At 47.3% G+C, this 24,503-nt stretch overlaps 1 protein-coding gene across 4 annotated transcripts in view; it reads right to left on the reverse strand.

Annotated features, from left to right (window-relative positions):
* The window catches only part of TBC1D8B (TBC1 domain family member 8B), a 55,273-nt gene extending 32,306 nt beyond the window's left edge, over positions 1 to 22,967 (reverse strand). Inside the window, exons 1-8 of one of the 4 annotated variants that reach the window (XM_083595689.1) lie at positions 22,278 to 22,967; positions 11,021 to 11,131; positions 8,990 to 9,108; positions 7,983 to 8,208; positions 4,372 to 4,612; positions 3,086 to 3,293; positions 1,547 to 1,714; positions 645 to 794 (exon numbers count right to left, since the gene is read on the reverse strand). In XM_083595689.1, the coding sequence (XP_083451815.1) occupies positions 645 to 794; positions 1,547 to 1,714; positions 3,086 to 3,293; positions 4,372 to 4,612; positions 7,983 to 8,208; positions 8,990 to 9,108; positions 11,021 to 11,131; positions 22,278 to 22,407 (1,353 nt within the window). In that variant the 5' untranslated portion in view covers positions 22,408 to 22,967. Of the gene's footprint in view, positions 1 to 644; positions 795 to 1,546; positions 1,715 to 3,085; positions 3,294 to 4,371; positions 4,613 to 7,982; positions 8,209 to 8,989; positions 9,109 to 11,020; positions 11,132 to 18,365; positions 18,459 to 22,277 lie in introns of those variants that run through there. The other 3 variants (XM_083595692.1, XM_083595690.1, XM_083595691.1) reach the window with 3 other exon arrangements.
* Positions 22,968 to 24,503: the final 1,536 nt, after the last annotated feature.

Genomic DNA, 24,503 nt, shown 5'->3' on the forward strand with positions numbered 1-24,503 from the left:
AACAAAGATGATCAAGGGTCTGGAAACTAAGCCTTATGAGGAGCACTTGAAGGAGCTGGGTATGTTTAGCCTGGAAAAGAGGAGACTGAGAGGCGATATGAGCGCTATCTTCAAATATCTTAAAGGCTGTCACATGGAGGAGGGAGAATGCTTGTTTTCTCCTGCTATGGACCAATGGCTTCAAGTTGCAAGAAAGGAGATTCCGACTAAACATTCAGAAAAACTTTCTGACAGTAAGAGCTGTTTGGCAGTGGAACAGACTCCCACGAGAGGTGGTGGATCTCCTTCCTTGGAGGTTTTTAAACAGAGGTTTGATGGCCATCGGTCCCGGAGCACGTTCTGTCATGAGCACATTCAGGGGGAACAGAACAGCTTGGGTGGGGAAAGGGATGGGACACTGGGTGGGATGGAATGGAGTGTCCTAGAAGATGTTGCCTGGCTGCCTCCCTGAACAGGAACACACCACAACTGCAACATTTTGTTGCAGATCCCATTTTGGGGGAGGGGGTGGAACGTGCACAAGAACGATGAACTCTAGGTGCATAAAACAAAACCCAATGCGAAGTAAGCAAAGACGACAAGTTGGGGTGCGGGGGGATGGAACAGATGTATTTCCATCAACAGGAGCTGCTTTTCCTTCTTACCATTTTAGCGTCCAGATTCTCCGCATCCTGAGGGTGGAAGACGGTCATGAGGGCTTCGGTACTAACCATCTTGCTGTTGTCTTTGTGGCTTGCTATCGGCTGCCCCTCAAAATAGTCTGTGAGAGGCTCAGCATTCGAGCCAGCAGCAACCTGCAAAAAGCGCATTTACGACAGGAGCTGTGTTTTAAGAGAAGAAGAAAAAGAAGGCGCACCTCCGAGTGACCTCCTAAACCTTCTGAAAAGTCCCCCTGTTCTGGCATTAGGTGGTATATGAACTAACAACAAGCTCCTTCAGTTTGCAAACATGTGCCTGGTCCCCAAAAGTTTGCTAAAGGTAAAGGTAAAGGGACCCCTGACCATTAGGTCCAGTCGTGGCCGACTCTGGGATTGCGGCGCTCATCTCGCTTTATTGGCCGAGGGAGCCGGTGTACAGCTTCCAGGTCATGTGGCCAGCATGACTAAGCCGCTTCTGGCGAACCAGAGCAGTGCACGGAAACGCCGTTTACCTTCCCGCTGGAGTGGTACCTATTTATCTACTTGAACTTTGACATGCTTTTGAACTGCTAGGTTGGCAGGAGCAGGGACCGAGCAACGGGAGCTCACCCCGTTGCGGGGATTCGAACTGCCGACCTTCTGATCTTCCCTGACTCAAAGGAACATAAGGAGAACTCTGTTGGATCAGCTCAATGGCCCAACTAGCCCAGAGTCTTCTTCTTACAGAGGCCAACCCAGGTGCCCATTTTTTGGGAGGCCCACAAGCAAGGTCTGAGAAACTATCCTCCCCTTCATTTTCCAGCAACTGGAGTTCAAAAGCATAGTGTCTCCAATGAACGCAGCTGTCATTAAAGACCGCCCTCCCCACCCCAGAGTCCTGCAATGAATTAGACAAACAGAGCCTTTACCTCTGTGCTCATGCTATGCTGTTGGCTTGCTGTGGTATCACATTTCTTCTTCAGTGTCACCACCAGTTGTTCAAAATCCCGCACTTCGGAGAAACGGAAGGCTCTCTTCCCTCTGGTAGCGATGCTGACAGCTTTGCTACCAGGATCAGACACCTCGACTGATACAACCTGCAAGTGTTTGCATGCACAAAGATGGCAGTAAAATTCCACTCTTACAAGGCTCGTTCTCACTAAATTTGGTCAAGCGGTTAAGGCTTCAAAAGCCTCATTCACTCCGAGGACAGCTAGGGCCTACACTACAGCTGAGTCCAGGAGGTTTGCCCTCTTTTAATTTTGCTTTCACATCAGAATCATACCGCTTTAAACAACCATGGCTTCCCCCAATGAATCCTGGGAGATGTAGTTTGTTAAGGGTGATAGGAGCTGTAGCTCTCTGTGGGGTGAACTACACTTCCCAGGTGTCTTTGCCAGGGGCGAGATATGCTTTAAATGTATAGAGTGTAAACCCACAACTCACGAGCACATTTGACTTGTGCACATTCAGCTTTACGTGCTTGGCAAAAAAATTAAAATAAAATAAATAGGGAGCGGAAAGGGGACGGGAAAAAAGACTTCGGCAATCCCACCCGCCATTGAATCCAATGTTTTGATAATACATGGATTTGGCTTTAGGCACGATCCCCGGAATATAGCCCTCATGTAAGTTGCCGGCTTGCTGCTTGTAGCCATACTCGAACATAGCTCAGTCGGTAGAGCATGAGACTCTTAATCCCAAGGTCGCGGGTTCAAGCCCCACGTTGGGCAAAAGAGTCCTACATTGTAAGGGGTTAGACTAGATGGCTCTTGTGGTCCCTTAAAAGGTAAGGGACCCCTGACCATTAGGTCCAGTCGTGACCGACTCTTGGGTCATCTCGCTCTATAGGCCGAGAGAGACGGCATTTGTCCGCAGACAGCTTCCGGGTCATGTGGCCAGCATGACTAAGCCGCTTCTGGCGAACCAGAGCAGCGCACAGAAACGCCGTTTACCTTCCCACCGGAGTGGTACCTATTTATCTACTTGCACTTTGACGTGCTTTCGAAGTGCTAGGTTGGCAGGAGCAGGGACCGAGCGACAGGAGCTCACCCTGTTGAGGGGATTCGAACCGCCGTCCTTCTGATCAGCAAGTCCTAGGCTCTGTGGTTTAACCCACAGCGCCACCCGCGTCCCCTTGTGGTCCCTTACAATTCTACTATTCTTTTGTCTTTTGGAGGGGCACCAGGATGGGGCCATCTGGCACCCAGAGCCAGAAAGTACCAGTCTGATTTACTGAGTGCGTCTCCACCTGGCTGCCAACAATTTCAAAAGGACTGCAAAAGTGTTGTTAAGATCCTAGCATTAAAATAGTAATAATATCACAACTTCTGGTAAAACAATAAGATGAAAAAAAGCAGTTAAACCCAGTAACAAGCCCCTCGACTTGGATGTTCGCTAGACTGCAGTTGCTTTGATTCTAGAAGGGGAGGCAGACTTAAGTTAGCCTTGGCTCCCACCTGACTCACCTCTCTCAGAGGGATGATTACGCAGCACAGGCAACCATCCTGGCTGGCAAAGCAGACGTAGTTCTCCGAGATGCACATTTTCCCCAGAGTATTGTAGTGGCTGAAAGGCACCCATAAGAAACACTCGTGCACTTCCCGCAGACACTCCTCCTTCGGCAGCCTGAAGAAGGCATTAAACTGCTCACTGTGGGCTCTGCTCTCAAGCCCTCTGGGGAGGAGAAAAAACAAGGGGGGGGGTAAAGAAAGAAGTGTGGTGAGTTAATTATGTTTGCCTTGCAAAACAGAGGCAGGAAGAAAACATGGTTCTTTCCAAGTTACCTGTGTTTATTTTGCTTTTGTTTAGCGAGATTTATGCACTGTTCAATCAAAAATATAAACAAACTTATAAGTGGTTTGCATTTTAAAATGCTGTAAAATATTCATTTAAAAAAAAAAACACACCACCAAAAAGAGGCTATACAAAAACAGTAGGCCTAATAAAATGATCAAAAAACAAGGGCAGGGGGGCAGGTTTTTAAAAACTAACGTCCCTACATAATAAAATTACACATCTGGACAGAATTAAGTTAGGTGGGGAGGCTAAGTGGCCTAAACAAAGCCCCACTGAGCCTCTGGACTCTTCGGGCCTTCCTTCGCCCTCAATGAAGTCCTCTTCTGAGCTCCAGGGAGGGTCTCCTCGTGAGCCACAAGGGCTCTCTAGCTCTCCTGCCATACCCTGGTATGATTCCATTTATTACCCCGCTACACATATATGTGGTTGCACTCGAATAGAAGTCACGTCAGAGTGTGTGTGTGTGTGTGGAATGCCTGTAAATCTCTAGGTAGTGTACAAAAATAATATAAAATCACCATCATAGGAAGATCACATGACACTGTTTTATGCAGTGTCAGACAACTCAGTATTTCCCAAACTTGGGTCTGTTTTTTGGACTACAATTCCCACCATCCTTGACCACTGGTGCTGTTAGATAGGGATGATGGGAGGTGTAGTCCAAAAACAGCTGGAGACCCAAATTTGGGAAGCACTGATCTAGCTGATATGGTCTACACAGGCTGGCAGTGTAGGGTTTCAGGCAGGGCGTCTATCCCAGACCTACCTGAAGATGCTGGGGATTGAACCCAACACCTTCTGCTCACGAAGCAGATGCTCTGCCAATGAGTTGCAGCCCCTTACTAGAATATCATCCCCAGCTCAGCTTTAGAAGCGAGCAGAAGCAGAAGGTCTTTTTCATTATTATAATACACACACACACACACACACACACACACACACACACACACATTACCTCTTAGTGATTTGCAGGGGATCATGGAGGACGGGATCATTATCGAACGTCTCCTTGTCAAAGAGTCTTCGAACAGCATACAGAGCCAGCTGCTCCATGAGAAGGAACGTTTCAGTGATGTGCAGGAACATGGAAAAATAGTGGTCCTCCCCCCGGGAGCAGACGTGGATGCTCTCTGTCAGGATGACGTTGGACGACTTTTCGAGCACTGAGATTTCATCCCAGGATAGGACAAGTTTTACTGCAGGTGGGAACAAAAGAAATATGTTCATGCCTTTCGGCTTCACGGTGGCCAGCTATTTTCCTTCGACCCTAAAGGGAGCATCCCATGAAATACTTTGTGTTTCCACAGAAAGATACCACTGCTTCACATTAGTCTTAAAACATAACAGCATTAAATTTCCTCTTTTAAGCGCTACACGTCCAGCTTTGACAGCCTGGTGTTTCTGGCCACATTCAGACCATACATTTGAAGGACGATGATGCCACTTCGAACAGTCATAGTTTCTCCCAAAGAATTCTGGAAGCTGTAGTTTCTCAAGGGTGCTGAGAGTTGACAGGAGACCCTCCATTCCCTTCCCAGAGCTACAATTCACAGATCAATCCCTCTTCCTCAACAATGTTCATTCGGCATTCCAGTCTCACTGAAAATGCCCAATCCTCATTGGGCTGTTTTTAGGAGTTTGGGGGTGGACATACTGATTTCTCCAATCCAATTTTGATTTCTCCATTGTTTTCTATGGGCAACATACACTCTCATAGTTGATGAGATTTTAAAATAGCTTCTAAGGTAAGTCCTTCAATGGCTGCGCTCGTTTCTCTCTGGTCGGGGACAGAGGGTGGCGCTTGGGGGGGAATTGTCATCGCGCCACTCCTTGGTGTGTGGAGTACCTCAGGGTGCGATACTCTCCCTGATACTTTTTAACATCTTTATGCGCCCCCTCGCCCAGCTTGTCCGGAGTTTTGGGCTGGGCTGTCATCAGTATGCTGATGACACCCAACTCTATCTGTTGATGGATGGCCATCCTGACTCGGCCCCAGACACACTGACCAGATGTTTGGAAGCTGTGGCTGGATGGGTACGTGGGTGCCGGTTGAAGCTAAATCCTTCGAAGACAGAGGTCCTGTGGCTGGGACGGGACGATATGGGATTGAGGGGGCAACTCCCATCTCTTGCGGGGGCGCAATTAGTGCCAGCACCGTCCGTTAAGAGTTTGAGTGTAATCTTCGACACCTCCCTTTCCATGGAGGCGCAGATTACAGCTATAACAAAGGCGGCATTTTTCCGTCTCCGCCAAGCTAAGCAGTTGGCTCCTTACCTCTCTCGCCCTGACCTAGTCACTGTGATCCACATGACGGTCACCTCCAGACTGGATTATTGTAACTTGCTCTACGTGGGGCTGCCCTTGAGACTGACCCAGAAACTCCAGCGGGTGCAGAATGCTGCAGCGAGACTCCTTACAGGGTCTTCGCTGTGAGATCACATTCACCCGGTGCTATACCAGCTGCACTGGCTCCCGGTGGAGTACAGGATCAGGTTTAAGGTGCTGGTTTTAACCTTTAAAGCCCTATACGGCCTAGGACCCTCGTACCTACGGGACCGCCTCTCCTGGTATGTCCCACAGAGGAACTTACGGTCTGCAAATAAAAACATCCTGAAGGTCCCAGGCCACAGAGAGGTTAGGCTGGCCTCAACTAGAGCCAGGGCTTTTTCGGCTGTGGCTCCGATCTGGTGGAACACTCTGTCACAAGAGACTAGGGCCCTGTGGGACTTGACATCTTTCCGCAGGGCCTGCAAGACAGAGCTGTTCCACCAGGCCTTTGGCCAGGGCACAGCCTGACTCCCTCCCTCGGTAATCTTCGCGGAGCTCTGGCCCAATGGCTGCCAGTGGCTTGATTTGAATTTTATAATGAATGGTTTTAGAGTGTTGTTTGTGCTGTACTTTTGTACTGTTTTATTGTTGTTAGCCGCCCTGAGCCCAGCTTCGTCTGGGGAGGGCGGGATATAAATAAAATTTATTATTATTATTATTAAAGGTAAAGGGACCCCTTAGGGGTTTATTAAAGGTAAAGGGTAAGGGGATCATTAGGTCCAGTCGTGGTTGACTCTCGGGTTGCAGCACTCATCTCGCTTTATTGGCCGAGGGAGCCGGCGTACAGCTTCCGGGTCATGTGGCCAGCATGACTAAGCCGCTTCTGGCAAACCAGAGCAGCACACGGAAACGCCGTTTACCTTCCCGCCAGAGCAGTACCTATTTATCTATTTGCACTTTGACGGGCTTTCGAACTTCTAGGTTGGCAGGAGCAGGGACCGAGCAACAGGAGCTCACCCCATTATGGGGATTCAAATCGCTGACCTTCTGATCGGCAAGTCCTAGGCTCTGTGGTTTAACCCACAGCGCCACCCGCGTCCCAAAAATAGCTTCTAGAAAACAGATTTAAGGACAGCACAAATATCCAGGACATAGATTCAGCAGCTGGAGAAGGTTGTCAGGACAAATATGTCTCTATATGTTTCCAGAAACTACAAGGAGTGGGGTACCTGTTGTATCTCAACAGGGAGGCTGTCCCACAAGACGGGGCAACCACAATGAAAAGCTCTGCTTCAAATGCAGAGACCTAATGGGCATGTGGAAACAGCTTTGACTGGCTGGCTAACCCAGATGAGGGTATCCAATGGGTCTCAAACCTTCAGCGAGTTACAATAGCAGGTCCAATGTCAAGAAGGCAGTTTCTGCATTCTTAAGAAAGCAGTTACAGTGGTAACTCGGTTTTCAAACAGCTTAGTTCCTGAACAACTCAGAACCCGAACACTGCAAATCCAGGTGTTCCAGTTTTCGAACTTTGTCCCAGAAGCCAAACGTGCTCCTGAGCTTCCGTTTTTACTGTTGCACAGCAAATTTGAGTCCCCCGCATAGAAATTAAGGCTTTTTTATTCCCATTTTACCCTTAAGCAGCAAATTTGAATGCCTCCCCTCTCATCGTAATTAAAGCATTCCATTTCTGATTGCAGTGTTCTGAGGTGATATTTGGTGCTTTTCTTTTTGCTATTTTTTGTGTTTTTGTTTGTGTGGCTTTTTCATTTTTGTGTCTGTGGCTTGTTCTTCATTTTATGATTGATTGATTGATTGATTGTGTGACTGTGGAAATGGATAAAAGCCCCCCATCCAAACAATGACTATAATCAGTGCAGGTAAGAAAAAAATTAATTTTAATTTTTATCATCTACAATGCTGTCTTATTTATTTTAGAGTTCAGAACATTGATTATTGCTTTCATTTTATGGATCAATGATCTCGTTAGATAGTAAAATTCATGTTAAATTGCTGTTTTAGGGGTTGTTTTTAAAAGCCTGGAACAGATTAATCTGTTTTGCATTACTTTCCATGGGAAAGTGTGCCTTGGTTTTGGAACGCTTTGGTTTTGGAATAGACTTCCGAAACGGATTAAGTTTGAGAACCAAGGTACCACTGTACTTCCCTTTATCTTTATGTTATGTTTTTTGATAGACAGTTGTCTTTTAAAGATAAATATTAATTAATCCACTGGTAGCTTCAGACATAAAGCTCATTTTGAAAGGGAATCACGGCGAACGGCAGGACTCCACTTACTTTCAGCTCCCAGTAGGAAGGAGTAAAAGCTCAGAAAGTTGGTGCTGAGATACAGCCATCCTTGGCAGGGCACCCGGCCTCTCCAGTAGCTGCATGAGTAGTACGTCACCAGCTTCTCTTGTTCAGGTAGCCCGAAACACTTCCCGAACTTCAGGTGAGCCTCACGGAACTTCTCGGGATCCTCCTCTCTTATTAAGGACCCTTTTCCTTCTTCGGCAATCAAACCCTAGGAAAAAAAGGTGAATGAGGTGATGATTGCCAGGTAATCTACCCAAGTCACTCCCCTGAAGCCAAGAGCCTCGGGCCACTGCTTTGTGATGGGGCCAGAGGCAACAGCAGGCAGAGCAACAAGTATGGGCAGTAGGCTTATTTCAGAACCCCCTTGTATAGCTTCTCTATCCTGTACCCAGAAGTGTTGTCAGAGCAGAAAAGCTCAGGTCCAGTTAGGGGTGCAGCATAGGGAGGGTTTTGAGGGCCAGGCAGCAAGGCCTAGAGGTCCAGATTCAGTCCCAGAGCCTTTCAACACCCTCCCCTCTGCAACTTTTCTGCATTCCACCATGGCCCCTGGATGCTGGGTAGACATCTGGTTTTCAACATCTTGATATATCACCAACAAAACATCGTGATCCACCAATATATTACAATGTCTAGAATAAGGAGGGAGCTATGTAGAGGCACTGTTTGGCTTCACTGTCCCCCGCCCCCATATTGTGATTTTTGCTGGTGCCGCTGCCCCCTCCATGAGGCAGGGGAGAGCTAAGCCAGCAGAGTTAACAGGTGTTGCAGGAATCAAGAGAAGCATCGGCTGGCTTCATGGTTTTCCCCACACTGTGATTTTTGCATAGCACACACGCACACACATCATGATTTGAAATATATTGCCCGGTCAAAAATTATGAAACTGTTATCACGGTGTGGATTTTAAAGTCGTTTTGGACGATATATCACCCAGCCCTAATACTGGGTGCAGGAGTCCCAAAGTTGCTTCGAACCAGCTTCTAACGTACTCTGATCTTCCCATGCACAAAGCTGGTGATGTCCTCACTGGAATCGAACACAGAGAGAGTCGTCATCACATTCTGCTCTAGCCAGTCCCAGTGCGCTGTTATTTCTTCTCTGCTGGCTCCTGATAGAAAACATTAACTAGTATTAAATAAACTTCACTGGGTACACTAGAAGATCCTCCACCAGCTGGGTAAACAAGAGTTCCCCCTTTTTCCCCCCAGCGACAAACTCCTATCTTGTTGCAAAGTGAGAAAAAAGAGCACTGAGTATTCTGCTGATATTATTCTCTATTAGCCCTTCTGTCTTTTTTAGTGCAGTTGCCCCAAGAAAAGGGACTTGGGGGAGAATCAGAAGTAATTGAAATTGAGTTGAAAATAGGCTTATGATCACAGGGGGCTGCCTTACAGCAAATCAAATGTTTGTCTTGCTGAGTATCATCAAGGGCCCCATCTGTACTATGCATTTAAAGCAGTATCATATAACTTTCAGCAGTCATGGATTCCCTAAATTAATTCTGGGAGTTATAGTTTCCTAAGGGTGCTGAGAGTTGTTAGGAGACCACCTATACCCCTCACAGTGACAATTCCCAGGGTGGTTTCACAGTCATTCCCTCTTCCCAAGGAACTCTGGCGATTGGAACTCTAAGAGAAGAATTGGGGGGGTGGGTCTCTTAACACCTCTCAGCACTACAGTTCCCATAATTCTTTAGCAGAAGCCATGACTGCTAAAACTGGTATGATGCTGCTTTAAATGTATAGTGCAAGCAGGCCTTACATCAGGGATGGAGAACCTATTAAGAGGACTTGAGGATGAGCTTCAGAAAACAATTTCTCATTGGCTTTAGGGTGACACGTCCTTTGGTAAACAGCTCCCAGGTACTGCAGGAAGACAAACATGATTCTCGCTGTGCTTCTGAACAAAAAAAACAATAAAACGGATTTCTCTCTCTCTCTCTCTCTCTCTCTCTCCTTTGTGTGTGCTTTCTTGGAGTCACTGAACAATTATCTGCATGAGGTTCCAGAGCACACAAGATTCAAGTGTCAGCAAGGCAAGCATTGCACTTAATATAATAGCACCTGGTTTTCTCATGGAGGGGATACGGTGCGGGGGGGGGGGCATGGATGGCTTGGAGGACCCTATCCATAGCTTCACGCTGAATCCAAGAGAAGCACATGCAAACAGTTGTAAAGGGAGCATAGGAAGCTGCGTTTAGCCCTCATTTGCGCTACAGATTTAAAGCACCATGCTACCGCTTCAAACGGCCATGGGTTCCACAAACAATCCATGCAGATGTAGCTTGTCCAGGGTGCTAAGAATTGTGAGGAGATCCCCTATTCCCCTCACAGCATAGCTGTCAACTTTTCCCTTTTGTAAAGGGAAATTCCCTTATTCTGAATAGGATTCCTCGCAAGAAAAGGGAAACGTTGACAGCTATGCCTCACAGAGCTGCAATTCCCAGAGCGGTTTAACAGCCAAGCCTTCTTCCCTGGGAACTGTAGCTCTGTGAGGGGAATGGGGGGGGTGTCTCCTCACAATTCTCAGCCTACCTTAGCAAATTACAGTTCCCAGAATTCTTTGGGGGGGAGCTACGACTGTTTAAAAAGTGGTATTGTGGTGCTTTAAACATAATAGCGCAAATAGAGCCTGAGATTATTTGGTCCATCTAGCTCCATACTGCCTGTTCTGGCTGGCAGTAGCTCTCCACAGTCTCAGGAAGAGGTCTTTCCACATCATTTGCCTCCTGACCCTTTTAACTGATGAGGCCAGGGACTGATCCTGGGTCCTTCTGCATGCAAAGCATGTTCTCTACCACTGAACTACCCTCCTTCCCAAAGAACCGGGGGGAAGTGATGGGAACCCTGATCTGACCCAAAGGTTTGATGTCCCCCTACCTCCCCCCACCTCCCCCATGCTAAACTAAGTGAAGTCTTGGTTCTGTATCAGGCAGCATTTCTTCCCCACAATGACAAGGCACCCCAAGTTATCACTGCCATCCTGCTGAGCTCGGCTCAGTTCTAATTGTATGTACTCACCACATGCAATAGACCAGTAGACTTGAGAATCTGGTGTCTGGTGCAGGATGCGAAAAGGGGCAACTTTTGACGTAGAGTCCAAAACTGCATCCAGGGTCCCCACCAGGATGCCTGTGGGAAATAGGACAAAGCTTGAGAACACAATATATACAGTCATACCTCATGTTACGTTTGCTTCATGTTACGTTTTTTCAGGTTGCGTCCCACGACGACCCAGAAGTACCAGAAAGGGTTACTTCCGGGTTTTGCCGCTCACGCATGCGCACAAGCGCCAAATCGCACCGCGCACCTGCGCAGATACAGCGCTTCAGGTTGCGGGCTTTTCATGTTGCGAACGGGCCTCCGGAACAGATCCCGTTCACAACAAGAGGTACCACTGTACAAGGTATGGTTTGCAACGTCTGTTAGAGGCCGGGTTTTGCCTTCCATATGGTCCAGAGAATGATGTATACTCTGGAGCAAGGAAGATGGCAGCTGAGTGGTACATAGGGCCAGCTTTGGGACTGGGCTAGGGAACAACGGTACTGGAAGAAGGTTAAACAGCAAGCTTGCAAAGATTTACCATTTGCCTGATAATAAATGTTGGAAATGTAAAGAAAAGGAGGGTACATTTTTTCACCTTTGGTGGACGTGCCCGAAGATTAAGGCATTCTGGGAAATGATCTATAATGAACTTAAAAAGGTATTTAAATATACTTTCCCTAAGAAACCAGAGGCCTTTCTCTTGGGTATTGTCGGACAGGGGGTGTTAAAGATGGATATAACTTTCTTTTTGTACGCTACAACAGCAGCTAGAATGCTTATTGCGAAGTACTGGAAGACACAAGAACTACCCACACTGGAAGAATGGCAGATGAAGGTGATAGACTATATGGGCCTGGCAGAAATGACGAGCAGAATCCGAAACCAGGGAAGAGAAGCAGCGCAAGAAGAATGGAAAAAGTTCAAGGACTATTTAAAGAAATTCTATAAAATTAATGAAAGTTAGAATGATGTTGGACTGGAAAGTAAATGGTTACTATTAGCAAGGGTTAAGACAAGGAGAATAAGGAAGATTAGATTAAATTTAAATTAAAATAAGGGAAGATTTGCTGAGTAATTGATAAGAATTTGGAATACAGAAAAGGGAGGCATGAGGAAGTCGGGGAAGAAAGGTATAAGAAATTAAGATATGAAATGGTACATGTTTTTTGTTTTGTTTCTGTTTTTGTCTGTTTATGTATTTGTTATATGTTTGTTATTGTTATAAAAACCTTTAATAAAAAATTACTTTAAAAAAAAAAAATAAACAGCAAGGTAGGTATTATCTATAGATACATATACAGCTATAGCTAGGGAGGGTGGGAATCACGGGTGTCCTGGCTGTATTTGCATTCCCTGGCTTTCAAGGACTGGAGTATAGAGTAGAACAGGGTTTCCACAACTTGGATCTCCAGCTGTTTGGGGACTACAATCCCCATCATCCTTGACCACTGGGTCCTGCTAGCTAGGGATGATGGGAGTTGTAGTCCCAAAACAGCTGGAGACCCAAGTTTCGGAAACACTGGACTAGACCGTTCTCCCCAATTTGAAGAAGGTAAAAACTTTTTTTTACCAGAGGGGAAGGGAGAATAAGTTGCAAGTGGGCATTTCTAATGAAAAAAAAAGTGTGCTGAATCCCAAAACATTGGGCTGCATTTTTTGTTCTTATTATCTTGGTGGCCAAGTTGGAACATGGCCACCAATTTTGGTTACTGCGTGCAATCACACCTATCTGCCATAGGTTGTCATATCACATTTTGTAGCCACCTTCACTAAGATTACTGAAGAGTTTACATTTTAAAAATTGGTCCATAAACAAAAAAGTTAATGGCATTCTGCCCCCCATGTTGCCATTTTTCCAACTTGTGAAATTCACGAAAACCCACTTGCAACCAACTCTCCCAAAATTCATTCAAGCTTTTTAAGAGGCCTTTTCAGGATTCTGAACCAGTATAATGGTCAGCATTGCATTGCATGATTCCATGTGTGTATTACCAATGGTGCTTTGTACACCTTCTGACAACTATTCCAGCCAAACACCTTGCTCTGCTTTCCTTTGGACCACATCAGTGTCAGGATGTCCATACACACTGCCCAGGCTCGCATCCCAGAGGCGTCATTTCGGTGCTGCAAATGCAGCAATTTGAATTCACCCCTCAGAGGCGCACTCCGTTGTCTCTCTGGATACCAAGAGCAGTGTTGAATTACCACTGGCAGCTGGGGCCCATTAGGACTTCTAGAGTGGAAAGCAGGAAGACCAACCATAGGTATAGCCAGAGCTAATGATGGACAGAGCCACCCCCTTACTGGTTGGTTGGATGTAAGAAGGAAGGCAAGTGAGTCTGGCTGAGAGCAGGCTGAGATTGGTGGGGCAGTACCCTATTAATGGACCAGCTTCCATGGTGCGTTACACAAGAGGAAATCCTAAAACCCCAAGTGTTCAACTTGACGACACCATGAGTCTGCTGAAATGCAAATCAGGAACCAACTGTTGCTTAACCAGCCAGCATGGATTGTTCCCTACATTTCATTGCCACATAGTTGGCCTTCAAATTACAGATCACAGGAACGTAAGAAGAAGAAGAAAACCCTCCTCCTGTGCTGGATCAAAGGTCTATTCAGTCCATGGTTCCTGTCCTACAGCTGCCAACCAGGTGCCTTTAGGAAGGCTATAAGCAACCAAGTTCAACGTCCGTCTCTGAAAAGGGAGGTTGCATGTAGTCAACATGACTAACAGATCTGGAGTGACCTGCCCTTGTGGCATTGAATTCTGCAGAATTCTGTGAAAGGAGCACTAACATTTTGCCTACCCTGAACTAACCAATGACCAGGTACACTGGATGAGCCCGAACTCGTAGTGCGAGGGGGTTATGGGTGAGAGCATCTTTTCTCAACCGATTCTCCCCCACCACTTCCTGCTGCTCATGCCAAGATGCACGCAGCACACAATGAAGCCCAAAACTGGCTTGCTAAAAGGAGGGAGCTGCAAAATGAACTCCCCCCCCCCTTCACCCCACAACGATGCACAGGAACCACAGATCAATTCCTTAACATTTTAGAATAGCCATTAGTTGCTAAAACGAATCTGCGGCTCTCTTAAACGTTTGATAAGGGATGAAACACCCACACAGAGGGATCAATAAGTTGAGTCAAGCAGACAGACCTCATCCGGGACGGCGTCAGAACTTCGTATCGCTGGACGGGGTTGCCAGGGCTCCAGCCAGCTGACTCTCCAAGTGACCTGACATAGCATCACTCCAGGGGATTGTGGGAAATTCGTCCCAGCATTGCTCAGAATGCTAGGTAGTCATCAGCAGTAGGTTGTGGAGGAGCCATTGGAGGTTGCCCAGCAAAGCCAGGTACCAACTCTGGCTCTAATGTAATCTACTAGCTTGGCTTGTTGCATTGCTCAAATCTGTCATTGCCAGATAAACCTAAGGGGGCCTAGCAGCAGGTGAGGGTGCCCAGCATTAGAGGAACGCGCTCCTCAAACACAGAACCAGATTTGAATTTCATTTCAGGGAGGGAGAGAGATAACGCTTGCAGTCCGAAAACTAGAACTATTGCTTTTCCTGCATGTGTAATCTAATCTTCCCCTCCACTTCAGAGCCCTTAACCGCGACATTACGGATTACATCTAGATTCATTGGAAGAACGCTTCCTTGCTGAATTATTCATCTCGCCAGGCGCGTTTTGCAGCTGCCTCCATCTTCGCAGAGACTTCTTTTATCAGAACACCTTCTAATCTATTCCCGTTGCCCAGTTCCCATAATGATCATACTATAGGGCAGTGGTACTAGTCCACGTTTCTCAGAATGCAGAACTCCCAAAGGCAGCTTCTTACGGCAACGTCTCGGGAAAAGGAAGTGTTCTTGAAACACCAAAACATGCTCTGTATCAAATCAAGAGGGGCGACATTTCGTCAGCATGAAAAGGCGGCTTGCAAATTACCTCGCAAACTTATGCACTGCCTCTTTCCCTCACACATGCCTGCTTCAGCAAGGGGAGGAAAACCAATTAAAGTTGACAAAAACTTTCCTGTTTGCCTGGTCAACGAATGATTGAAAATGGCATGGTGCTGGGTTTGCCAGGCAAGCTGTTCATTGAGCAATCTATCCTGATTTGCTGGCGCAGAGGTCAAACTTGTCCACATCAATCAATAGTTTATCCTGTACTCTTTAGTTTATCCCAGAGGCTCCCAATCTTATTTGGTCTACCGCCCCTTTTTCAGAAAGAAAGAAAGAAATTACTCAGTGCCCCCCTGGAAATCTACCTTCTTTAAGTAAACAAACAGAAAGATGCAGCGACAAATTTGCGTTCTTTTTATGTACCGATATTTCTGCCTATGTCCTAGTAGAGAAAGATGTTGTAAATAAGACACCTTGAAACTTGAAATTATACATTTAAAAAAAATTTAAAATCTAACCATAGTAACATTTGCATTGCACACAGAAAATTAAGGTAACAAAGGATAATATTAAAATAAAAATTACAATCTGCTGGTGTTGCAGCCCGCCTAAAGGTAAAGGACCCCTGACAGTTAAGTCCAGTCGCGAACAACTCTAGGGTTGCGGCGCTCATCTTGCTTTATAGGCCGAGGGAGCCGATGTTTGTCTGCAGACAGTTTTTCCACGTCATGTGGCCAGCATGACTAAGCCGCTTCTGGCGAACCAGAGCAGCGCACGGAAACGCTGTTTACCTTCCCACCATACCTATTTATCTACTTGCACATTGACGTGCTGCTTTTGAACTGCTAGGTTGGCAGGAGCAGGGACCAAGCAACGGGAGCTCACCCCCGTCGCGGGGATTCGAACCGCTGACCTTCTGATTGGCAAGCCCTAGACTCCTACCTGCCATTGGCCAAATAGGCATGCAAGCCTTGATCCACTTCCCGGGTGAAGCCGAACAGGGTTTACCCAAGCCCGGGGGAGGGGGGGAAACCCCCCACCTCCAGCATGACAGCTGGAACCAGGGGAGGCATTGCCATCATCCCACAACAGCATCTGATCTGGCGGTCAACGTCTTTCTTTCTTTCTTTCTTTCTTTCTTTCTTTCTTTCTTTCTTTCTTTCTTTTATTTTCATTTCTATACCACTTTATATTTTTAAGAAAAATCTCAAAGCGGTTTACAGCATATTAAACATCAATAAAACAATCCAAGAACCAGAGGTGGGGAGAAATATGAGCCTCCAGATTTTGGGTTCCAACTCCTGTCAGCCCCCAGACAGCAAGCTCAGAAATAATGGGATTCCCCACAACCTCAGGCCTAGACACTGACTCTGTCTCACACAACATACTTATCAATGAAAAAATTGTGCAGAGGGAATAGTTAAAAGATGTGATGTTATTTTCTTTAAGTCCCAGAAGTGAATATCCTATATTAATATAAAGGGTATGAATTTTGGCAGAAAGCATTTGCACTGATTACCGGATTACCGCCTTTCACCAGATAAAAACACAGTTTCTAACTGCAATATTAGTCATAAAGCAAAGGGGGGAGGGAATCTCCGTGAGTCAAAGCTAGCTACAGTGCTTCCAGCTAAATTATTCTTTCTACATCCCCTTTGGCACTATTCAATATAAAACAAACTGCAAACTCTAAGATCCTGGCCTCACACCAACAGGCAAGCTCATTAAAGTTTCAAAAGCGCGGAGTAAAATATCATAGCTAGGTATCCCCCAAAGCCAAAAAGGGACGCTAGCAAGTGTGTCTGTACATGTGCATATGTATGTGTATAATGCATTTGTGATCATTATGTTACCTGAGATAAACGGTTGCTTTATTAAGGCTCATGCTCTGGGTCAGTCTCATCAGCCTTGCAAATGCCCACTTGCCTGGCAGCCTGTGGTGGGTATCAATTGCTTCCAGGCATAGAAGAGAGTTTGTCCATTAGAAAAGGACAGGTTCCTACCCCTCCCCAACCCACGCCCTATTACAGGCCATCAATCTGCTACAAATGACTAACACAAGCGTAGGTTGCTGTGCCGATGGGCTGGTGACGCCTTTGGACGGATCCGCATAGCAGGCATAACCCTATGCACGTGGCGATTGCAAGGACAAAAACCGGGCAACCCTCTCCACTGCTTATAGGAAGCACAGCACACAAGCAAGATGCATGTGGCCCAGTTCAACAGCCTCCTGGGGGTTGCATCAGCAGCAGAAGAAAGCCATTTTTTTTCTGACAAAGCACGCTGCTGCTGCCTCACTCAAACAACCACCTGCTTTGAGAGCAGGTGTTGTGCAGTGGATTAAGGTTGAAAGCCAGGAAGAACTGGGCCATCAGTTGCAAACTCTGTGGCAGCTTCAGGGCACACCCCCCCCCCAACAAACAGAGAAGGCAATATTGGCTTACTGGAAACTGCCTCAGACCAGGTAAGGCTCTTTGTGCAGGTAGCTCAGGTTGTACCCCGAGATTGGCAGCAGCTCTCCAGGACTGCAGGCAGAGGGCGGTTTTCCACATCACCTGCAACCTGATCTTTTCTTTTAAAACAACAACTTTATTCATTTATTTATTTATTTATTTAGAGATGTACAGATAGTTAGCCCTAATATAGAGGCAGCTTTCTCTTTAACCTATGACTAATGGTTCTTTGTGTTTGAACCAGAAGCTGCAGCTGGAGAAGAACGATGGCGAGTGGAACAATTGGTCATAAGCATGTTGCTTAAAACATTGCACGGGCTGCCAATTTGCTAACATGCCAAGTTCCAATACTGTTGAAGACAAACGAATCTCCATAACGACCTTGGACCACATTGTCTGGGGGAATGCCTTTCCCCAGTATAGATGGCCTGATCACTACAATTGTTAGATCAGGCCTTCTAACTGTCCTGCAGCCTGTGCAGATCCATCTGGAGACAACCAGGAGAAAGGTTGTGTTGGCACCCACCTTTCGGAATAAAGTCTCAAGGCGACCTTGCTTGGGCTTCGACTCAGAATGGGGAACATGCGCATCTCCAGTCTCCCAAGTCCCATCATTCCCAACTACTGGCCAGGCAGGCTGGGGCTGATGGGAGTTGGAGTTCAACAGCATCCAGAGTAGTGCAGGTTCCCCTTCTGTGGTTTAGATGCTCATTCAATACCTATTTACTCAAGTATTTGATGCCACTGTTCATCTACTGCGGATAATTTGCATTTTCTGGTTTTACTGTACTGGCCTTAAGGAGATAAGCTTGCACACTTGCCTGGGATGTAAGGCAGTGGTATAAAAATGAATTATGAACAAACAAACAAACAAACCTTTGCAATGTACTGAATGGGGCTGGCGTTTCTTATGAACAAGCATGTTTAGCAAGTGTGTGCTGGGGTGTGTGCGATGTAACTTACTTTTAGCACCACAGTCAGGCCATCCTGAGTCTACATGCTACTTTTGCTTCTCAACATGCTGTTTCTGTTGCGGATGCAATCCCTAGGAGGCAACTGACCGGGGCACAGGTATTTAGGTAGTTATCTCACCTGCAGGCTTTCCAGTGGGGAGGGCTATACCCCAAACATAGATAACATACTGCCTTATGCTGAGTAAGACCATTGGGCCAACCTAGCTGTGCATCACCTACACTGACCGGCAGCTGATCACCAGGGTCTCAGGAGGGAGTCTCTCTCAGCCTTACCTGCAAACTGACCCTGGGATCCTCTGCATGCTGCGCTTGAGCCCTGCCTGGGGGGGGGGCTACAGCTCAGCACAGAAGCAGAGGCATTTCCGCAGAGGAAGCTCCAAGTTCATTCTCCTCCACGCATGATGAGCCGCTGCAGCTGCTGACCCTACTGGTCCATGCAACAAAACTAATGGGTGGTAGGCAAGCAGCCAAGTAGATTGACAAAAGAAACACATTTCCCCCACACACAATGCATAATCAGCTCATGGAATTTCACCAGCACCAACTTAGATGGCCAGTAACTCTTTTGTGTGTGCAGGGCTGTGCTTTTTTTAAGCGTTTATCAAACTGAAGGGGGCGCGGGGATTCAATTATTAAAGGCTCTTTGCTTTGTTAGCTTAATTGAACCTTCACATTCAGTGGCCATGTATCTCTGAACTCACCAGGTGCTGGGGAAGAACATGGACAGTCATCAACATCATGTCCAGAACATGGGAACAGAACACTGAATTAGATGCGGGCGGGTTTTTTTTAATCAGGGCAGGGAATGTGAAGCCTGGGGGCTGGTGGAGGCTCTCCATCCATCTCCATTTGTATCCTTAGATCAATCTCAAGACCCTGACTGGTCCGGCTTCATACCACAAGTGCTTTTTTGCCTGGCTGGAATCACAGAATTGAAGAGTGGGAAGGGACCACGAGAGTCATCGAATCCCACCCTGTGCAATGCAGAAAGAACTTTTGCCCAACATGGGGCTAAGATTAAGAGTCTCAGCTTCTTGCTTCCCGGGATGGATGATGGAGTGCGTGAAAAAACTAGCCTACCATGCAAAGTTAAAATGCACTCAACTTCTCCACACCTGCATGTGGCCCTTGAAGGATGTTGCAGAAGGGTATGTTTCCTGCAGGCTGGACAAGGATTCTCTGCCCTTGGTTTTTGTTATTCTTCAGTCCCTGTTCCACACTGTAACTAATCCTCAGTACACACCACAGAAAAAAAGATGCAACTGGAAAATTGCTTTCCCTGCCTCCATTTGGCTCTCCTTTCTCTGTGGTTTGTCCTACAGCAAATGTTCTGATTGTAAATGCCTTGGGGCAGGGGCCTGCCCTCTTGTGCTTTGTGAAACTGCCATGCAGATTGAAGACACACTTATGAGTAGTTATAACAGGAGTTTTAAATGTTGCCTTGAGCTCATTTGGAAAAGTGAGGAAAGCGTAATGACAGGAACAGCAACAATCAAACAGAACGAACAACAATTAAGAAGAATTTCGCCTGACCAAGAGAAGCAATTTATTCTACACAGCTATTATGAAAAATTGTCTCACCCCTTATATACTCAATCAACCACCATGGTTGGGCCTCCTGCAGGGCCTCCTGCAGACACCAGGTCTTATCAGGGGATACATTCCACAAAATGTAGGAGCAGGGTCTTTAGTGTAGTGGCTCCTACTTGGTCGGTAGAGAAGACGACTTAATTTCATGGCCATGGGTTCGAGCCCCATGTTGGGTGAAAGATTCCTGAATTGCAGGGGGCTGAACTAGATGACCCTTATGGTCCCTTTCAACTCAACAATTCTATGAATTTTCTTTGCTTGACTATTCAGCGGACACTGTCTTTTTGGCACCTGCTGAAGACCTTCTTCCAACAAGCCTTTTAATAGCAGAGTTCCCTCCCCAGACTGCATCTGTATTGGAACGGCTTTTAGATGTTTCTATTGTTTTATCGCTTGTTTGTTTACCACCCTGGGCTCCTTGGGGAGAAAGAGTGGAGTATATATTTAATAAATGAATGAATAAAAGCATAGGAACCCTTGTCCTCACTTAGAATCAGGGGTTACCAGGTATTCTTTTATTTTGTTCATTTGTTTGCTTTGCTTCCTAGGTGTTTTAAGAGCTGCCATGCTACGGAAAACGCCAGCAACAGAATCTATTCTTGACCCGGAGATGCAGAAATGGGGGGAAACTTCGGCTGCCCACTGCGACCTTTCACACATCTCTGCAAGAAACCAGTTGCCTGCCCATTATTATTATTATTACTATTATTAAGAAGGTGGCGACACCCCGTGGTCATCTTAGCAAGCTAGAACTTTTAAGCACACCAGAACACAGCCAGTTAAAAATGACGGCAGCAGCAACACCATACCAAGCTGAGAACTAGAAAGTGTTTTCTTTTGCAAAGGTTTGCTAATCTGCTCCCTCCTGTGCTCTTAAATGCACCTGCTTCTCCAGACATTAGCAGGTAAGCAAGCTTTTATCCCACAGTCCAAAAGCTTCACCTGCTGGTCTCTTCACTTCAAGGGCAAAAAGGCGGTACCAGGCTCAGAGTGGACAAGAGGCAGAATAAAACACTGCTTCACACCAAGCTAGTTAAAACCTATGGAACTGACTGCCACAAAACACTGCAAATAGCCAATAAATTATACTGTTCCCCCCCACTTTTTTTTTTAAGAAAGTAGATTAATTCAGAAGTGGTCTCCACCTTCGGCAGCAGTACAGTGGTACCTCAGGTTACATACGCTTCAGGTTACATACGCTTCAGGTTACAGACTCCGCTAACCCAGAAATAGTGCTTCAGGTTAAGAACTTTGCTTCAGGGTGAGAACAGAAATCGTGCTCCAGCGGCCCGGCAGCAGCGGGAGGCCCCATTAGCTAAAGTGGTGCTTCAGGTTAAGAACAGTTTCAGGTTAAGTACGGACCTCCGGAATGAATTAAGTACTTAACCTGAGGTACCACTGTATACCTCTTGAACAGCAAGTGCTTGAGACATACTATATAGAAAACCATTAGGCACAACAGTTGCATAGAGCTTCCCCGTTCAGGAGCAGTCAGTAACCCCTCGCAACTACCAGATGATGGCTTTGAACCCTGTTTCTGGGCTTTTCCTAAAAATATCTGATTGGCTACTGCTGAAAACAATATGCAGGGCATAACGAGGTGTTGCATTAGGCCATGTGTAGGGGGACCTTTGGTCTTCCAGATGTTGATGAACTACAGCTCCCACCATTCCTGGCTGCTGCCCTTATTTGCTGGGGCTGGTGTAAGTTGAAGTTCAGCAACATCTGGAAGATGAAAGAACCCCCCACCCCGCATATGCCCTAGACTGGTCCTTTGGTCAGATTCATAGGTGGGACTGTTTTTGCCTTTCTGGACAGCTGACCACCTCATCTGCACTCAGAACCCCACCACAGCCAGGGTGCAAAAACAACTGGTGCAGCGAAGCGGACTAGGGCACCTCAGGGCCAAGAAGGGGGACACAGGTTCGAATCCCCCCTGCATGTCCAAGTATCTTTCAGCATTAATCTACCTGCCTCGCCAAGGTGGTTGTTGGAATAAAATCAGGTGTGGAGGGAAAGACCCATACCCGGATCTCACCCTAGAGTTCACCTGGTGTGTGGCCTTAGCTCTCAGCCTAACCTACCTCTCAGGGCTGTTGTGGAGGGTAGGACTCGAACAGCGCGCGTGGGGAGGGGGAAAGGGAAAGGGAGGGAGAAGACCCAAGTTGAAATCCCAGCTTGCCCTTGCAGGCGCAAAGCAATAACTCTCAGTCTAGCCCGGGCTCCCTCGCAGGGTTGTTGTGAGAATGCAAGGGAGGAATCTAACCGGGAGGGGCGGAAAAGAGGGAGAGGGAGGGAGCCGCTGCCTTACCGGTGAGCCCTCCTCCGCCTTCCTCCCCACAGCCTCTCCTCCTCTGCAGGACGAAGTACCGGTTGGAGCGCTCCAAGACCCACAGTTTCAGCGCGTTCTTTAGCAGCACCTCCTCGGGAGTCAGCCACATTATTGCTGCTTGCAGAGGCAGCTCCGCTCAGCCTTCCATGCCCGCCTCCCGCGCTGCGCGCTGCTCCTCCCGGGCTCCCACGTACGCAGACAGCCGGCCAGAGGCTCCCCGGGAGAGGCAGAGGGAGGGGGCGGGCAGGCGCGCGCGAGCTGCCCGCTGGGGACTGTAGTTCCAAAGGCTGCTCCTCTTCACGCCGTGCGCCTCCGTGGCGCACTACAAGCCCCGGCAAGCCTTGCGCAGCCAGCTCCCCCCCCCCGGGCTGCTGACTCTCCTCTAAGGGGCTGGCCGCCTTTGCCTTGACAGCTGGAGAGTTGGGGAGGGAAGGTTCCCCCCGCCACCGCACCCCAGCTCCCTCCCTGCGGCTTCTGTTTGTTTTCAAAAAGTGTCCGACTTCTGCGGTTTGTTTTCTTGGCTGAAGCCCTCCGGGGAGTGTTGGCCAACTCCGTTGAGGTGGTTAAGTTTGCCCCCCGCCATGCACGTCCCACGACATTGGCAGGGCTGGATCGTGTGCAGAGGAGGGCGCCCAAGATGGTCAGGGGTGTGAATACCAAGCCTGATGAGGAATGGTTGAAGGAGCTGGGTGTGTTTAGCCTGGATAAGAGGAGACTTGAGAGGAGATAATGATAGCCACCTTGAAATATCTTAAGGGCTGTCACATGCAGGAGGGAGCATGCTTGTTTTCTCCTGTTCTGGAGGGTAGGACTCCAACCAATGGCTTCAGGCTGCAAGAAAGGAGATTCCGACAAATAGGAATAACTTTCTGACAGTAAGAGCTGTTCCGCAGTGGAACAGACTCCCATGACAGGCGGTGGTCTCTCCTTCCTTGGAGGTTTGTAAGCAGAGGTTGGATGGTCACCTGTCTTGTTCTCTTTTTTGTTATTACTTGTAAGATGGAAAATGTGGTATTGTTCACTTGCAAAAATCCAATAATTATACAGTGGTACCTCTGGATGCGAACGGGATCCATTCTGGAGCCCCATTCGCATCCTGAAGCGAACGTAAGACGCGACTATGCGTCTGCGTGGGTTGCGTTTTGCCACTTCCATGCATGCGCATGACATCATTTTGAGCATCTGCACATGTGCGAGCGGAGAAACCCAGAAGTAATACGCTCCGTTACTTCTGGGTCGCCGCGGAGTGCAACCCGAAAATATTTAAGCTGAAGCATATTCATCCCGAGGTATGACTGTATTAAAAATTAGCCCACACTTTTATATCTTTATTATTATTATTGCCTTTATATCCCACCTTTACTCCAAGGAGCTCAAGGTGACATATTCCCCCCCTCCCCATTTTGTCCCTCCCAACCAGGGGTGCATGACGCAGTGCGGTGCATGCACACAATTTGAATGGCAATGCCCATAAACTTTGGGGGGGCAGCTGAAGACCCCTTGGCCCCTAGGAGTTGGCTCCTATGCTCACAACAGCATGTAAGGTAGGCCACACATTCTAGTCATAAGGAATCTAGTCCAACCCACACCATTGAAGGATGTCTGCTGCCAGTGATAATAACCCTGTTGACTTAAGAGCAAAGGCCCACCTCATTTAGCATCCCCCCCCCAAACAGTGCTTTCCCTGCTTGTGGCTGTCCTCCAAGATATTTCATTGGAGGGCCACATTTTCTCACAGATAATCTTCTGAGGGGGCCACACAGCAATGATGGGCAGTGCAAGCAAATGCAACCTCTGCCCATTGGTCTTCTAACTGGTGATTCTGGATCTGCTATTCAGTATTCCAGATTGCCATTCAATATACAGTAAAATATCAATAAATGGGTTCCCAAGTGCATATTTAAAAGTGGGTACAGTGGTACCCCAGGTTACAGACGCTTCAGGTTAGTCTCCGCTAAGCCAGAAATAGTACCTCGGGTTAAGAACTTTGCTTCAGGTTGAGAACAGAAATCGTGCTCCGGCGGCGTGGCGGCAGGAGGCTCCATTAGCTAAAGCGGTGCTTCAGGTTAAGAACAGTTTCAGGTTAAGAACGGACCTCCAGAACGAATTCTTAAGCCGAGGTACCACTGTACTGGCTCTGAGAAGGTTGAAGATACTGTATTTAGACTACCCTCCAGCCAGAGACCCATGCAGGCATGCAAGCCA

Source organism: Podarcis filfolensis (genome assembly GCF_964270895.1).
Source record: "Podarcis filfolensis genome assembly, chromosome: Z".
Classification (NCBI taxonomy): Eukaryota; Metazoa; Chordata; class Lepidosauria; order Squamata; family Lacertidae; genus Podarcis; species Podarcis filfolensis.